We start from the raw sequence: 17693 nt of genomic DNA, 5'->3' as shown, positions 1-17693 counted from the left end.
CAGGTGTGTCTGAGTCCAGAGCAGCTCTCCACTACACAGCGCTGCATGGAAGGGACCCTGACGTCATGTAGGCGGGACATTCCCAAGCTTGGCGTTTGCCAGGTAAACCAGGCCTTCACATGCATCAGTGCCTTCGTCTGCACATGTTATATTGCACTTGCGTGGAATGCCCTTCTCCCTGTCCCCCGTTCCACTCCACAAACCAAACCTCTTCTCTGCTTTGGGGGATCCCATTGAGTTTACAAGACTCAGATCAGGCTGCTCCTGAGAGATGAGATCTTTCCCTCCTCCCTTTGCTTGTCTCCCTTCTCCACCCCAACCTAAGTGCTCCCTCCTCTGTGATCCCCTAGCAGAGACTCCCCTTTTATTTCCGCAGGCAGCAGGCTCAGAGCTGGGTGCTGGCTCATGCAGTATCCATCCTGTCCTCTCTGCATCCTGTGAAGCAACTCTTGCTATTTCCATTTTACAGCCATAGATCTGCACCTTTTTGCTCTTCCCCCCGCTTCCCCCCCACCACATCACTGTCTTCGACACTGAGCACAGAGCCAGGGTGTGCATTAGGTGCTGAGCAATCCTGTGCTCTGATGACAAGAAACTACTTGCACCACTAACGTCTTCAGGGGCTGAGATGGAGCAGGTCTGCGCTATGGAACTGTGAGCCTGAGCCATTCAGACCTGATGGTGGTTTGTTCTCTGACCTGTAGAAAACAGCTCCTTTTTCACTTGCAGCCTTGACTCCCTCTCCTCCTGCCCAGGCTGCCCCTCTCTCTCCCAGCCAAGTCTACTCCCAGAGTACAGAGTTGGGTGACGGAGGCTCCCTTGAGGTGTGTGCAGCCCTGCTCATCCTTTTTCCCCAGAAACTGGAGCACAGGGGTTTAGGTCAGAAGTGCGGGTGCAGACTGAAGCCTGAGAGGCCCCCAGGATCTAATAGGGGTGTTCGTTTTTCATGGCTCGGTGTCCAATTGGTCAGATGAGGGGGCCCGGGCCCCTGGCCTTGCTCCCGGCAAGTGGTGGTAATTGAGCCAGAGGTCAGAGTGGAGAGCAGGAAGATCAGGTTCTTGGGCAAAGACCAAACTGGACTGCGTCACTGGGCCTGCATGCTGGGGAGAAGGGGGGGGTCACAGGACACATCCAGATGGGGGGGCCAGGGTGACTGGGGAGGTCAGACCTCAACTGGGCAGCATCGGAAACAGGAAGGACTTTAGCCCGTGGGTGTCAAATTGTGTTCCAGGGAGCTGGAGAGGTTCCAAGGACCAGGGTAGAAAGGAGCCCAGCAGGCAAGGTTCAGGACCCCACCCATCTCGAGCTCAAGCAGAACAGCTTCTCTTTATCTGTTTTCTGTATCAGACTTGCACACAGAATTTCCTTTGAAGAAAGAAAGGGTTGTGCTGTGACGGCAATGAGGAGGAGGACTCACCCTGCCCTGGATGGTAAATGCCCTGGGTCTTGGCCCTCAGCTCTTTCTTCCTCCCCGTCACCCAGTCTCAGCTCAGCAGAATGTGGAAACCACCAGCAGGTGCCCCAGTTGGTGAACACCATCACTCTACAGCCTGGGTGGCCCGTGTAGACACTACCTAACATGATCACTATCTTTCTGAGCACCCACACGCCAGTCTTCAGAGAACCACTCTTCTGGACCTTCCTGCCATCACACCGCCAGGTCCCCTCTCCACGCGATGACTTCATCAGCTGCATGTCTTTTCTCGGCCTGGAGCATGTTTCCTTTAGCTCAGATGCTACCCCCCGCCAACCAGGAGCCCTCACTGACTCCCTCAGGCAGAGTCAGTCCCAGGCACCCCACCTCCACCTGCTGCGCTGCACGTCATACACAACCTTCCGCACAGAGGTCGTCGGGACATGTAGGTCCACACTTCAGCTCTGCCATCTCAGGAGCTATGTGAGCTGAGTTTCCCTACTTGAGATAATATTTAATGGTACCTGCTGCTATTGCTGGGGGTGAGAGGAGGGGTGTTCAAATGAGACAATATACCTAAACACTAGGCCCTGTACCTGGCACAGAGTACGTGCTCAATAAATGGTGACTGCTGTAAATATTCTCATTGTCCAGTGAATTTTTGTGAGCCATTCCAAGCTCCGTCTCCTGCACCTTCTCCCCACCATGATTTTTGCACACGCAGCTGAAATGCATTTGTGTTTTCCTTTCAAGTAACTCTTTTGACAAGAATGACAGGTTCCCATGCCAATGAGAATAGAGCAGAGAGGCGATGTCAGGAAGAGAAAAGAAATGAGGAAGATGATTTTTAAAATAGTTTTATAGCAATCAGGAGAGTCTCCTTTTTTCTGCCCATAGAAAATCCTGCTTCTTACCCAACATTTATGGCTTTGTATTCTTTAGCTGTGACTCCCATCGCCCCATTGGGGCCTAACCTCTTTGTTGACCTGGCAGGTGGAGAGGTGGGGAGCACCCTGGGCAGCGGCCATCTGCCCACACACAGCAGGATGCAGGGCTGCCAGGGGTGGAAAGGCCATCCTTGACTCATACACTCACTGGGTCCTGACACGTGCACCCCCCCTCTTCCCCTGTCAAGACCCCTCCCACTGCTCAGAGGATTCAGACCCTCGGGGATGGTTAGGTCCCCCACGGTCTGGAGCTTGTCTGCAAAGTAGCTCTCTTCTGCTTGGAGTGTTGTTGTTGCCGTCTCGTTGGGCTGCCCTCTGGACCTTAGAAGGTGTTCACATTTGTTCTCCCATGACCCAAGCACCCAGCACAGTTTCTGTGCCCAGTAACTGGTTGTTGAGTAAATGAACAATGTAACCAATTGATAAGTCACTGGAGGTATGGAGAAGCTGTGTCCCCCCCCAACTCCCCATCCCTCTAAGACAGGATTCGGGTGCCCGGAAGCCACTTCTCAGAGCCCTCAGTGTAAGGGATGTTGAGCCCCAGCCAGGTTGAGCCCAGCTACCCAGATGGAAGGGGTATCCCAGTACCCCCAGGCAAGCTGCTCCTGTGCAGACTCAGAGCTGAGAGAAAGGAAGGGGTACTTGAAACCAAATGGAATTACATGCAAAGTGTGGTGTGAGGTCTGGATTAGAGCGGCAAGGAGAAAACAGCCCAGAGCTGACACCATCCCTCAACTGCCCTGGCTTCTAGAGCCATTGCTTAGCATCTCTCCCAGGTCCATGTAAGCCCCTTCGTGCCCAGGAGGCTGAACCAGGCCTCTCCTCTGGCCACAGCTGTGCCCAGGATGGCAGCCTCAAGGTCAAAGCCGATGACTAGCTGCTAAGCCCTGGTAGTGACACGGTAAAGGACCATATCCTGCTGTCTCAAAGGAAAATGCTTTTTAGCTGTGATCACTTACAAAGCTTCCCCTCTGCCCCCAACCTCTTCCATTTGTCCTCAAGGAACCTGTGCATATTTACCTGCTTTCTCTTTAAGGAAAAGATTATGGAAGATTCAGCCAATCTGGGATTGCTTGCAGACACTGGGCATTTAAATCTATCAAACTGGTAGGAACTCCTATATATCGGCCCAAAGGAAATGAAAGTGTAAGTTCATACAGAGACTAGGGTCTGAATGCTCATAACAGCTTTATTTGTAAAAGCCAAAAAATTGGAAACAACTCAGATGTCTATCAACAAGTGAAGGGATGACCATTGTGTCTTACATCCACACAGTGGAATACTCTACAATAATAAAAAAGGAATGAGCTATTGATACATGTAACAACATGGATGAATCTTAAAATAATTCTGCTGAGTGAAAAGAACCAGACCAAAAAAAAAAAGAATGCATACTGTATTATTCCATTTATATAGAATTCTAGAAAATGCCAACTAATCTATAGTGACAGAAAACAGACCTGCAGTTCATTGAGAACTGGCAGGAGAGGGGTGCGGGCAGGAAGGAAGAATTACAAAGGAACTCAGGGAAACTTTTGGGGGTGATGGAGATATTCACTATCTTGATTGTTTGTGATGGTTTCATGGGTATATGCTTGTGTCCAAACTTATCAAATTGTACCCTTTTAACATGAGCAATTCATTGTATGTCCATTATATCAAAATAAAGCTATTTTAAAGAAAAACACATGGGAGGTCACCTGGTGCAAGTTATGTCCAGGGCATAGCTTCAGCCATGCCAAGGGACTCCACCCCATATCCCAGCCGCCAGCACAGTGCCAGACACATAGGGGCACAACAAATATTGCTGGACTTAAAATGAATAAATAAATGTTGGCCTATTTGACTCATTTGGACCAGGAGAAACCTTTTCTCCTGGTCCTGGCTTAGTCACATCTGCGAAGATGTTTAACAACACTCATAGCTTAAGGATGATTAATCTGATCAATATTAACTACTAAGCAGAACTGAGAGCTGAGGATACCTCAACCCACTCCCTGAGCCTGCCTCCATCTCCTGCTCCCGTCAGAGGACTCACTCCTCAGAGGCTGCTCAGAGCCCCCATCCAGGTCCGGAGAGAAGGGGATGACCTGGAGCAGACCTAGAGCCGCCTCACCTTCCCCCACCCCTGCCAGCACACCTGCATCCCTGCTGGGAGGGGCCTCCCTGGGATAGGGAAGGCAGGCACAGCCCTGGGCAGCAGGGTAAGTGCCAGGCACTCTGAGTCCCTTACCCTCTGGGATTCTACTCTCTTACCCACTCCTCACAAGACAAGGCCACCTGGGTAACACTGAGCGGGAAGCAACAACACGAAGAGAGAGGCTGAGGGGGCGAGGAGGGCATCCTTTATTGACGGACTCATTACCTATTGAGGAGAAAGGCCTTGGTGTTGGCCATGTGCCTGTGCCAGGGAGCTAAGCTGCAGTGGGGCCAGGGCCTTCCTGGTGGGCCACAAACACTTCCTGAGCCAGAACTCAGACCTTGATTCAAGGAATTGGTAGGGTGGTCACCAGGCTCTGTGGAGCACCAACTGTCCTCGGAGATGGGCGCCCAGAAAGCACTAGGCCGCCCTGCACATGGGAAAATGAGCCAGCCCCCCATGAGGAAGAACAAAATATCTATCATCCTAAGATCACCCAGAATACCCACGAGCAGAGCAGAGCCTCTGGTGCAGCAAAGGCACTGTGCATCCACGGATCCCTGAAAGCAAAAGGTGTAATTTCCATAGGCAATGTCACTATGCCAGACATATTTTATATGTATTAATTTAGCTAAATCTCACAGCAAGGCTGTGACAGATGAACTAATATCTTCATCCCCATTTTACAGTTGAAGAAATGGAGCCTCAGAGAGGTTAGGTAGTTTGCCCAAGGCCACACAGCTAGAAGCTGAGCCTGGATTTGAACCCTGGTAGTGGGCTCCAGGGCCTGTGTGCTGAATCACTGTGCTGTGTTCCCTCAGAAAGATTAGGGGATAGGCTCAAAATGACCAGCTGGTAAATGGAAAACTTGACACCAAGTCTTCTAACACCAATGCAGGCTTATTCTACCTCTCTGCCTCTTCTTCTTACTGTTACCCAAATAGAGCACCTATTTGGATGATGAGGGCAGAGAGCCAGGGCACTTCCCTCTCCCTGCCTTGGCCCTTTGGGGTAAGTCATCCTCTCTCCTCCAGGAAAGGGCCCTCCCAGTGAGCCTGCAGCTCTGGTTGGAGTTGGAGAAAGGACCCTTCCCCATTTGGTCAGGTCAAGGTCCTATCCCCCAAGCCCAATGGGACTGAAGCAACCCCCAGCTGTACCCCTATCCTGGCCGTTCTCACAGGTGGGTGGGGGGAAGCCCAGATGGAGTCCAGGGCCCTTTCGTAAGAACCTCAATGCCAGGGTTCAGTCACTGAGCAAAACCATGCCTGACTTATCACCCATTTATGGGCAAAGTGTCCTACAAGCTGGGAGTAAAGATGGGGAGACACAAACTCACCACCACCACCCTCTGCACCTACATGTTATCACTGGCTCTTAAGAAATTGGGTCATACTAATTCAGCCTCTGGATCAGTATCTGATCTGTGCACCATCAGCCATGAAGGTGGAGGGCCATCCTTTCCTGAGTTCATTTTGCCAGGTTTGCCTCTGGGGCCCTGCACTTCACACCCTGCCCACTGACCCTCACTGGATCCTCTCTCTCTCTCAAGCTTCCTCCAGAGGCAGAGACAGCCAGCGCGATCCTGTTTCATAGGATAGGATTTCTGAATCCCGGGCATCAGCTGGGCAGACTCCTCCTGCCAGTCTGCCCGTCTGCCCTGAGACCAGCAGATCCCTTTGGCCATGGAGAGCTGACCTAGGGGAGCGTCCGAGGCTCACACAGGCTGAACCTGAAGCACCTTCTCATCCACTGCTCCTGCTGGTGAGTTCTTGGCCACATTTTTCCCTTTGACCCACACTTCAATTTCTGCAACTAGATCTTACCCGCCATATCAAAGGGCCCCAAGTGTCTTTCTCCTAGGGTTCCTGAAGCGTTCCGGGGAAATTCAGTTGCATGCAGGGCAGCAAGCATGAGCTACCCAGATGGGCTCTTTTCCCAGCCTGCTCTTAGAGAGATGCGTTATTCTGATGGTCCACATTCCTAGGTCATTTTGCTCAGAGGCTTCCAAGAACACCAGTCTCAATCCCTCACCTAAAACTGAGCCTTGACTTTGCACCGGAAGAAAGCATAGCTGTCCTGGGATCCCCACCATTTCTGCTCCAGAAATTCCAGAGCTTTCTTGGGGCTTAAGGAGGCCCCAGAGCCCCACTGCTCAGTGTCCCACGTAAGAGCCAATAGAAGAACAGGCCCAGAAGCCAGAAGCAGAAGAACTTTAGTCAGGAGAATAGACAATGGCCTCTGTGGTATTTTGTCAGGCACATAGGCAGCTTCCACTGCCCGCTCCACCCCACACAGGCAGATGGCTGCAATTCCACCATAAGCGCTTCGTTCCACTAGCTCACGCCTTTGTGTACCAATCAATGAATTATTCAACAAAGATTTACAGAGGTTCTTCTATGTGCAAGGCAACATACTAGGTACTGGGGTGATCCAAGGATATGAATCCTTCCCCCAGATCTCTCTAATAACAATAATGTGTGTTATTATTATCCCTGCTTTACAGATAAGGCAATTAAGGCACAGAGATGTTAAGTAACTTGCCCAAGGTCACGCAGCTTAATACATCCTGGAACACAGCTATGGGGTGGTTCTTTAGGGAGGTGATCCCAAGAAAATAACTCAAGGTTGAGGGTTCTTGCAAAAAGGAGAGGCTGGCATTTGGCATTTTGTTGTTCAGTGTCAACTCTTAGCCCCAGGACCTACTTCCCTGGCCCTGGGCAGCCCGGACAGGGAGAGGAAGGTGAGAAGAAGGGGTGTTGGGTGACTGCCAGGTGGAGCGGGGCCAAGCTGGTCCCTCCCCTTCAGTTCCCTGGAGGGTACCACATGTGTCCACAGACCCCGGAATTGGCTGCAGAGACTAGAGGAGGGTGGAGTTCCACCACAGCATGGAAGAAAAAAGGTCCAGGACTCGTGCCAGGCTGAGGAAGGTGGAGGCTTTGATCTGGGGGTGGAGGAATCCACTGGAGCCCTTGGACAGGGGTGACTGGGTCCATCTGGCTGTGAAGAAACCACATGGGGAGGACATGGTAGCAATCAGGCGAGAGATGAGGTCTGAACAGGCTGACGGGGGTGTGGCGACAGGGAGATGGGGCCTCAAGGAGGCAGATCCACAGGGTTTGGAAGCTGATGGGGTGTGAATGTCAGGGAAAAGGAAGCCTTTACCAGAGCAGAGAACCAGACTGGGGCACAGCCTGGGGGAAGGAGAAAACAATGTGAGCTCAGACAATGATGGGCGCTGAAGGAAGGCCCCGGTTATGCTCTCAAAACCAGGCCAAGGCAAGGCAGCTATTTCGTGGGGCAGCCAGGCCCAGGCTCCTAAACACGTTATAACCAATCTTTACGTAGCATTCACCATGTGGCCGTGCTGTTCTAAGTGTTTTACAAACATTCACTCCTTTAATCAGTTTGACAGCCCTAAGATATAGGTAGTCTCCCCATTTTACAGATGAAGAAACTGAGGCACAGAGACTAAGTGACTTGTGTAGGGCTAGTTGGTCACAGTTGCAAACCTAGGCCTGCTGGCTCCAGAGTCCATGCTTGTAACCACTCTGCAAGCTGCCTTCTGGGATGATGCGGAAGGGGATGAGGCAGTTTTAAGTAAATTTATAATGATGAATCATAACATGTTATTGAGAAAATCAGGGAAGAAAATCAGTGCATCCCTAACCTTGAATAAGGCTGCAAAAGTATTTCCCCCAATGTCACGGGGAAGCTGTTCCAGTCTCGTGGTCAATAGCAGTTACCTTGTAAGCCCTTATATTCCTGCTGGAAGGAATTATCCTGTGGTCATTCTCTTCAGCATCGCTGCTGCTGCTCAGGTTTTCAGTGAAAGAGCTCTTGCCCATATCGTTCTGTCTCTTTCAGAAGACAGCTCTGTCCTTGAGCAGTCCCTGCAGGGAGAGAGATGCTCTGCCCACAAAGGGCCCCCCCTGCCCTAGCAAGGAAGAGAGCCACGTGACAGCTCCCTGAGCCCTTCCAGCCCTCCTTGTCTTCTTTCGATCGCTCCAAGTAACAGAACATCTTTCTGTTCTAAGAGGCAGACAGACTAGATAGGGGAGGGGGTGTCAAGGCACACCAGGGACAGAAACGTCTTGTGAACATAGGTGGTTCCTGCGGCCGCAAGTTTGTACATGGAAGCCCACTTGTGTGTCTCTGCGTATTTGTACATGAGCACGTCTATCTATGTGCACAGGTGTCTTGGTAATTTTCTGTGTAGCAAGTGTGTGTCTGTGACTATTCGGATGAGAAGTCACACACAGCCGTATTAATGTGTGTGTCTGAGTGTGTCTACGTGGGTCTGTGGCTGTGTGTGACCGTGTGTGACTGTGCACGTGTGGCTGCGTGTATATCCATGTCTCTGTGTGTCTGCGTCTCGGGCACCGTCCCTGGCTGAATGAGACTAGGTCACATACAGTTGTGGATCTGCTCTTGTGGGACTATAGGATAGAGGGAAGAATGTTGGCTTTGGAGCTGGGAAACTTGAGTTTGAGTCACAGCTCCGTAACTTAGTGACCAAACGACCTTTGCGCAGTCATCCGCTTTCCTATCTGTTAAATGGGAATAATAATCCCTACCTGCCTTAGGGGCCATTGTGGGGCTCAAATCCTGTGTGGACACGCTTGGCCAGCAGGAGTGTAGGTGACGGGAGTGGGCAGGAATAAGCAGCTTCTCCTCGGGTGAGAGGCTTACAACACGGGCCATACACGTCCTGTCACCCGCCTGGGATGGCCCCAGAGACGTCTACCCCCAGGCCGCCCCCTCCCTGGTGAGCATGCTGGTGCCTGCAGACTCAGCCTGAGCAGGGACAGCCTCCTAAAGGGCCCAGCTGCTGCAGCAGTGGGGCTGTGACCCACACATTTTAATAGTGCCCAAGAGGGAACAGAGAAGGGCCATCCCACCCCCATCCCTGATCCGTGGTCCCACTGACACAAGCTACCACTGAGCACCTGTCACACGCGGTGTGCTTTCTGTGTGGCATCACTTCCTCATCACACACTTACGAGGCGGGTGCTGGTGAGGCCACTTGTCCTCCATCCCACAGACAGTAAATGGTCAAGCCAGGCTTGAGAGGGGGCTGTCCCGTCTGCCCCAGAGCCTGAGTTCTTAACTAGGATGGAGAGCCTGCCTCTCGCTCCCCAGGGAGCCGACCCCTTGCAGACCCCCACCCCAGCCTGCTGACTGCCTCCACCTACCCCACTGGGTTCAGGTCTCCCGGATGCTGGTCCCAGCTTCAAGCTCTACCCCTCTGATGCCTCCCAGGCTCCCATTTCCACCTGCTGCCTTCTGCTAGGACGGCTGGGAGAGCGGAGGACTTGGGTTACCTCCCCACAGGGGCAGGAGGGCTCGGGAGGGCAGCTGAGCCAGCAAGTCTTACCTAAGACTCCATCTTATTCCCCACATGGGGAAACTGAGGCCCTTGGAAGGTGGGGTAACAATCCTGACCCCTAGTGAGGCAGAGAGGACCAGAGCCTATGCTCTTCAGGCTCCTAACTGAGGCTGGGCCAGTGGTTCAGGATGAGACGAAGAGATGGGGCTTGGACCGAGGGCAAGACTGAGACCGGGAAAAGGCAGCGTGAGAGACACCTGGAGGGACAGTCAGCAGACCCGAGGCCTGGCTGGAGCCAAGAGAGAGGAAGAGAAGCAGCTCACAGATGGAAGGAAGGGGCACTGTGGAGTCATCTACGCTGAGTGGACCAGGGATTGCTTCCAGCAGAACAACAGCGCCCTCTTCTGTCTGGACACAAGCAGCACCAGCGTCTGCCTTCCAGCCACTCCTTCCCCTCATTCACTGGACAACCGGCAGTGGAAACCCACCCTGTGCCAGGCCCACCTGCCCATCGCCTCGTCCCCCATCTGCTGCCAGCCCTGTGACACCTGAGCTTGCCCTCTGCTCAGTTCTGCGTCCCCCGTCCCTGGGGCTCTCGGGGCCCCGTGTTGCGGTGCTCACAGCTGTCTGCATGATGACTTCTTTCAGCCATTCTCTGACTCAGGGATGGCTGCTGCCTCACCAGAAAGTAGGGGAAGTGTTGGGGTAGCTAGGCAACCCAGGGCAACTGACTGCTCCATATCACTCTGCAAACCTGACGGCCAGACCCACAGACATCTGTGGAACATCTCTCCGGGAGAGGCACAGGGCCGGCCCTGCACAAGGCCCTGCCTGCAGGAAGTGCCCAGTCTAGTCCAGGAAGAGATCACCAGAACAACAAAGCCACCTCCGCAGACTGGGTGCAAAAGTGACGCGCTACAGAGGGCGGGGAGGCAGCTGGGGTCACTGTGGTCCACACCAGGCAGCCTCGAAGGCTTCCCAGGACAGACGGGGTGTAAACAATAGCAGCTCCCATCTAGCGATGCCTGTTGTGTGTCCTGCATGCTATTCACAACATACATTATCTCTTCTTCCCCCAAGAACCCTGAGGGAAGCTGTGATTAGACCCATTTGGAGAGGAAGAAAGCGTTGTTTATGGAGGTGGTGATTTGCCCAAGGCCATGTACCTACTGAGCACACAGCTAAGATTCAAACCCAAACCCGTCTGGCTCTGGGGGAGGGGAAGGAGCAAAGGTCAGAAGAGGGGGAGGTGTAAGATGCACTGGGGACAGTGAGTGGACCAGCCTTCCCCCCTGTACAAAGATGCCGAGGGACCAGAAGATGACAGGGCTCCGGGTAGATGAGACGTGGTTCAAATAATGTGCCAAAACCTTGTGCGGGGATTCTCAGGAGAGCAAGAGTACCTCTACCTGACTCCTTAGGGAAAGCTGTATCTTCAGGTGAAGGCAGAAGGAAGGGATGCAAATGGCAGGACCTGCACAAATAGTGGCCTGGAGGGAGGAAAACACAAGTATGTTCAGAGGGGAAAAGAGGTTGTTTCAACCCACCACATTGTCTCAGCACTGTGCCAGGCAAGGCAGAGATTATGAATGGAATCAGACGTCGTAGAAGACTCTTGAATACTATGATCACTTCAGCTGTGGGTTACGGTTCAGCCTTGAGTACTGGTAATTCTATCGAAGCCCTAGAATGCTGGTCAGATGAAAAGATGCAAGACTCAGGGAAAGCTATCGAGAACGGCAAGCAGAGGAGGCTCCAGGATGCTGCCTGGCACGATGGGAGCTGGCCCCCAAGTACCCCAGCCCTGCAGCCCACCCTCACTGGGGTGCCCCACCCCACCCAGAGTGTCCATCTCCTCCCAGGGGGCCAGTATGGGGGGAGGAGGGTGACCCAAGGTCAAAACCAACTTCCATCTTGGCTCCCCTGAATGGTAATTGCAAAGGCCTATTTAAGGTAGAATGAAACTTCTCCAGAGAAGTGGATATTTCCCGGTGCAGACAGTGGCTTGTCTCCTGCCACCAAACAGACGAAATGCCAAGCACTAAGCTGAGGGGAGCCGGCCTGCCGGGGCCAGGGGCTGCCTTGACGTGTGCACACTTCCCACTGCCCACTCTGCAGAAGTGCAGCCTGCTGGGTGTCCCTGGGGGCCTCACTCAGCCCTGGCTCCAAGGTGCTTTCACTTTCTAAATTATTTGCTGAGCCCTTGCAGCATGAGGGCATGGCACTGGCATTGAGGTGGGTTCTATGTTAGAGTGACCCCCTCCTTCCACGTGACCCATGCAGTTTACAAAGCATCCCCATATCCCCTTTAGTCCTTACAAAAACTTTGAAGACTCATCAGAGGACGATACACTTTTATTCCCTGTTTTTGTTTGCTGTTTGCCTTTTTTTTTTTTTAACAGCTGTACTGAGATAAAATGATGCATACTACATTTAAAGTGTGCAACTTGACGAGTTTAGACATATGTATACTTCTGTGAAACCATCACCACAATCAAGATAAACATAATCGTCATCCCTAAGAGTTCCCTTGGCCCCCTGGTAATCCCTTCTTCTCCCTCCCCACCCCCATCCCCAGGCAACTGCTGATCTGCCTTTTGTCACTCTAGGTTAGTTTGCTGTTTCTAGAATTTTGTATAAATGGAACTACTCTATATGTACCCTTTTTTACCTGCCTTCTTTGACTCAGTGTATTTTCTTATTACAGATTTTAAAAATGGAGCCTTGATGAGGAAATACAAGTTGTCAGGGATCATAAAGCAGTGCAAGTCCAGGATGCTATCTGCCTCACTTCGTTCATTCCTCCCTCATTCATTGATTCACCAAAGGTTAATTGGGCTCAGCCCTGGGCTAGGTCTTGGAATCATAATGGTGCACGAAACAGATATGATCCCTGTTCCTGTGAGCATGAACTTCTCACTTCTCTTTTCACTGATGCATTCACCTGCTTAACAGGTATTCACTGCACATCCACAGAATACCCTGTTTGAACTTGGCACTGCCCACTACCTCCTACACCACCCTGACCCTCATCAGCCACATTGAGCTGGGCACTGGGGTGATGCAGGTGGGGATCACCAGAGGTGAATCTTGTCCCCCAAGACCGTGCAGGACAGAAGGAAAAACCATAAGACACTCCTGCACTCTCAAATGTCACAAGAGAGCAGAAGCGCTGAGGCTGACCCTGTGGACGCGGGGCCTCCAAACTGAGTGCAAACGTGAGCGATCTGGGCAGGGAGGCCGGGACTCAGGGCAGGCAGAGGACTCTCCAAGCTGGACTGGCCAGGCCAGGCTCGTCAGACAAGCAGGACCTGAACAGTCCCCAGATGGGCAGGGAGGAAGAGGAGAGACAGAGGAAGGGAACGTGGATGCCAGGCAGAAGCAAAACAGGCACAAAGTCAAGCAGGCAGGATCAGGAGAGCGGATCAGAGGACAGTGAGCTGAGAATTCCTCCTGGGGCCATTTGAGGCCACACAGAATGTGCTTTCTGCCCACAAATATGTTGTATTATATGGAACAGAGGGGAGGGGACTAGGCAGGGTAATTCCTTTCATTTTTGCAATAATTTACTAAGTGTTCTCACTGTCATTACCTCATTTAGTCCTCAGTACGATCTTTGAGGTGGGAATTATCATTATTTTCCCCATTTTACAGATCGGAAAACTGAGGCTCATAAAATCCAGTGATTTGCTCAAAAATATACAACTCCTAAGTGCTGGGGCAGAGCCTCAAGCCAGGTCTCTTGTTCCCAAGACCAGTTCTCTCTTCCCTCTGTCTATAATGACCAATATTTGCTAATCTAAATGTAACATGTGGAACAACTGTACAGCACACCTCTGTAGACCACAGAATATGCTGTTTGAATTTGGCACTGTTCCACCCCCTCCTGCACCACCTGACCATCTTCAGCCACCCCCGTATCTGTCACTTTGAGCTGGGGGTGGAAGCAGCAAAGAGGAGAGGGGGAGTGGAGAAGAGAAGTGGCCTGGCTCCCAGGAGAGGAAGTTACTTTGGCCAAAGAAGCTCTCCCTCATCCCCACATGCCTTCTGCCCCCTGATAAGAAGGAGAAGACTCCTGATACGGGCCCACTCTAGCCACTTGGAAGTGGTTCCAAGTCCCTGCCCCAGAGCCCCCAGATGTACCTCTTCCTCTCAGTCTGGATAAAATGGGGTGGGATTCACCCCAAGAAGGAAGTACCCCAAAACTTCACCCAGGGCCAGAATTCCAAAGAAGAAAGTGCTGCTCTGAAGTCACAAGGTGGACACAGAGCTGGAGTCCTGGTCCCACCTCTGCCCGGCAGCCAAGAGGCCCAGGATGGGACCTTCTAAATTATCACATGGATCACTGTGAAGGAATAGCAAATATTTCTCCAGGGCTTACTGTGTGCAGAGCCAGGATTCCAGCTCACAGCAACTGGCTCAGGTCTTAGCATTCTCAACCGCTGCTCTATCCTGCCTTCCAACCGCCCTGTTCCTCACATGATACCTGACATGCTCAGCAGTGGGCACATTCTCCCTATTCCACAGCCCAGGAAGCTGCAGCTCAGTGAAATTAGGCAGCTTGCAAAGGCTGCACACTCCCAAGAGGCAGGGCAGGCCACCCTAACCTGAGCTCTTCACCCCACACATTGCCCTGAACTGAGAAAGGAGGGCGTGGGACCGAAAGAGCTCTGAGCTCCCACACTTCTGAGGCCCTGGCCTGCATCTCCCCACAAGGCCTCAGCTTCCACGCAGGGCACCCGTGGTCTAGTGGGTCTCCCAGGCTAGGAGGCAGGTTCATGTCGGGTCTCTGTGCCACTAGTTGTGTGACCTTGGGAAGGTCACTTGGCTCCTGTGACTCAGTTTCCCCATCTGTAAAATGGAAATAACATTTTCCAACCTCACATGATTATTGTCATTTAAGTGAATGTGAATAAGTGAATGTGGAATCACTTTGAAAAGACTACAACACTGTACCCTACAGGATACCCTTGTCATCTGTAAATGAAACTACTTCAAGGCTATGAGCACTACAGATTTTACCTCTCCCACCCTGACCCCCAGCCTGCCTGGTTTCAGTGTTCTTATGTTGAAATCAAAGCTTGAATGGACCTAAGGAAGGACTTTTAGTCTATGTTTGTGGACATCCAAGCTCACTGGGCATGCTCTCCTTAACCCCGCCCCCAACACACACACACACGCACACACACACACACACACACACAATTACTTACTTCCCACTGCCTGAATGATTTTTAATGAAATCATTTCCCATAAACATCTTGGACTTAGGCCAAAAAAATACCAGTGGCTATTGGCTTCTAAAGTCCCTGTTACGTGGGGAAGTTCACAAAACCAATGGTTATAAATTTAATGATCTTTCCACCAGGCATTTTACATATGCTATCTCAGTTAATGTACCCTCAAAACAACCCTAGGAGTTACTTACAGAGGAGGGGCTAAGGTACAGATGGCTGATTGCTGGGGAGGACAGTGGTTGCCCACCCAGCCTCCATCTTCTTGTTCACCCTTCCCCACAGAATCCCAGCTGGCTCCAAGAGGTAGCGGTGGAGGTGTTAAGAAATGGTTGAACTCTAGATATATTTTGAAGATATAATACCCAACAGAATATGTGAGGGACTGGCAGTTAAGTGTGAGAAAAAGAAAAAAGTTAAGGATGATTGGGCATGAAAAGCGTTGGGTAAACTGGAGGACTTCATACAAGTACAAAATTATACATTTCATTAAGAATCGTGAACTTCTTCATTATGGCCTCTCTCTGCCACGGTGTACAGAGACCCTCTTTGGCAGGAGGAAGTTTTCCCCTCTCAGCCAGGCTCCGTCTTTGCAATTTCTTCTAATTATTAGTGTGTGCAGACTCAGAGGGAGCAAATGGATTTCAAGAAGCATGTTGCCAAAATAAGTACAAGGTTCCATCCCAAGCTAAAAATAAACCATTTTTTAATCCGTTGGAAAACTTACCTCAATGATCAAGAGCCAGCTGTGCCCTATCCTAGCTCCTGCATGATTCCCTTCTTCCTCTCCACAGCTCACAGCAGGCAGGGAAGACTGAGGGTCTTCAGGCTGCTTCCCTGACTCCCCTAGGATGGATGCGTGTGGCTGGAAAGAAATGGAGGCTGCCCTGGTCAATTTTGATAACTCAGATGAAATCCAGGAAGAGCCAGGCTACACCACAGACTTTGACCTAACCACCCCGAAAGGCAAACCTGGGAGCAACTCCTTCTCCAACTGGAATATCCTCATCAACGACAGCACCAACCATGAGACGGCCTTCTCCAAGCTCCCAGGAGACTACATCGATCCCCCAGGGCCTGAGCCAGTGGCCTTGAATGAAGGAAACCAGCGGGTGATCATCAACATTGCTGGGCTAAGGTTCGAGACCCAGCTCAGAACACTCAATCAGTTCCCAGAGACCCTCCTGGGAGACTGGGAGAAAAGGATGCAGTTCTTTGACTCCATGAGAAATGAGTATTTCTTTGACAGGAACCGGCCCAGTTTTGATGGAATCCTATATTATTACCAGTCTGGTGGGAAAATCCGGCGCCCGGCCAATGTCCCTATCGACGTCTTTGCTGATGAGATCTCCTTCTATGAACTGGGCAGTGAGGCCATGGACCAGTTCCGAGAGGATGAAGGCTTCATTAAAGATCCCAAAACGTTGCTCCCCACCAACGACATCCACTGGCAGTTCTGGCTCCTCTTCGAGTACCCTGAGAGCTCCAGCGCTGCCCGTGGTGTGGCCGTGGTCTCTGTCTTGGTCGTGGTCATCTCCATCACCATCTTCTGCCTGGAGACACTTCCCGAGATCCGAGACGATAGGGAACTGAAGGTGGTGAGAGACCCCAGCCTCAACATGAGCAAGACAGTCCTCTCCCACACCATGTTCACCGACCCTTTCTTCATGGTGGAGTCCGCCTGCATCGTGTGGTTCACCTTCGAACTGGTGCTCCGCTTCGTGGTCTGCCCCAGCAAGACCGACTTCTTCAGGAACATCATAAACATCATCGATATCATCTCCATCATCCCCTACTTTGCAACCCTCATCACAGAGCTGGTCTGGGAGACAGAGCCGAGCGCCCAGCAGAACATGTCCCTGGCCATCCTGAGGGTCATCCGCCTGGTGCGGGTCTTCCGCATCTTCAAGCTCTCCCGCCACTCCAAGGGGCTGCAGGTCCTGGGGCAGACGCTGAAGGCTTCCATGCAGGAGTTGGGGCTGCTCATCTTCTTCCTCTTCATTGGCGTCATCCTCTTCTCCAGTGCAGTCTACTTTGCTGAGGTGGACGAGCCAGAGTCCCATTTCTCTAGCATTCCTGATGGCTTCTGGTGGGCGGTGGTCACCATGACAACTGTGGGTTATGGGGACATGTACCCAACCACCCCAGGGGGGAAAATTGTAGGTACTCTGTGCGCCATCGCAGGGGTCCTCACCATTGCCCTCCCTGTGCCTGTCATTGTCTCCAACTTTAACTACTTTTACCATCGGGAGACTGAGATTGAGGAGAAGCAGAACATCCCAGGAAAAATTGACAAACTCCTCAACAGTGTGGGCTCAAGAATGGGCAGCACAGACTCTCTTAGTAAGACCAACAGTGGCTGCTCCGCAGAGAAGTCTAGGAAGTGATGTGTCCAGGGCTTCTTGGCCCCCTGAATCTCCCGGGTCTCTCTGTGTCTCTCTCCCCCGCCCACCTCTTGCTCTCTGTCTTTTTGGAAACCAAAATATATCATTTGTGACCAACAGGCCATCATTGATTGGAAGCTATTTTAATAAACTGATACTTCTGCTGTATTTTCTGAGCTGTGTCTTTTCAATCGACTGTAGAAAGGTCCTTTCCTATGAGGGGGTAGTTCAGATCCTTGCTACTCACC

At 51.7% G+C, this 17693-nt stretch overlaps 1 protein-coding gene across 1 annotated transcript; it reads left to right on the top strand.

Annotated features, from left to right (window-relative positions):
• Nucleotides 1–15912: 15912 nt before the first annotated feature.
• KCNA10 (potassium voltage-gated channel subfamily A member 10) lies at nucleotides 15913–17448 on the top strand. Its single transcript, XM_068538120.1, has one exon. It carries the CDS (start codon nucleotides 15913–15915, stop codon nucleotides 17446–17448), a length of 1536 nt encoding a protein of 511 aa, XP_068394221.1.
• The last annotated feature ends 245 nt before the right edge of the window (nucleotides 17449–17693 follow it).

Source organism: Eschrichtius robustus, chromosome 3 (genome assembly GCF_028021215.1).
Source record: "Eschrichtius robustus isolate mEscRob2 chromosome 3, mEscRob2.pri, whole genome shotgun sequence".
Lineage (NCBI taxonomy): Eukaryota > Metazoa > Chordata > Mammalia > Artiodactyla > Eschrichtiidae > Eschrichtius > Eschrichtius robustus.
Note: the sequence above shows the minus strand (reverse complement) of the source record. Positions and strands in the feature narration are given on the sequence as shown.

Coding starts and splice junctions, on each gene's coding strand:
- KCNA10 (XM_068538120.1), top strand. CDS start 15,913: ATGGATGCGTGTGGCTGGAAAGAAATGGAGGCTGCCCTGGTCAATTTT.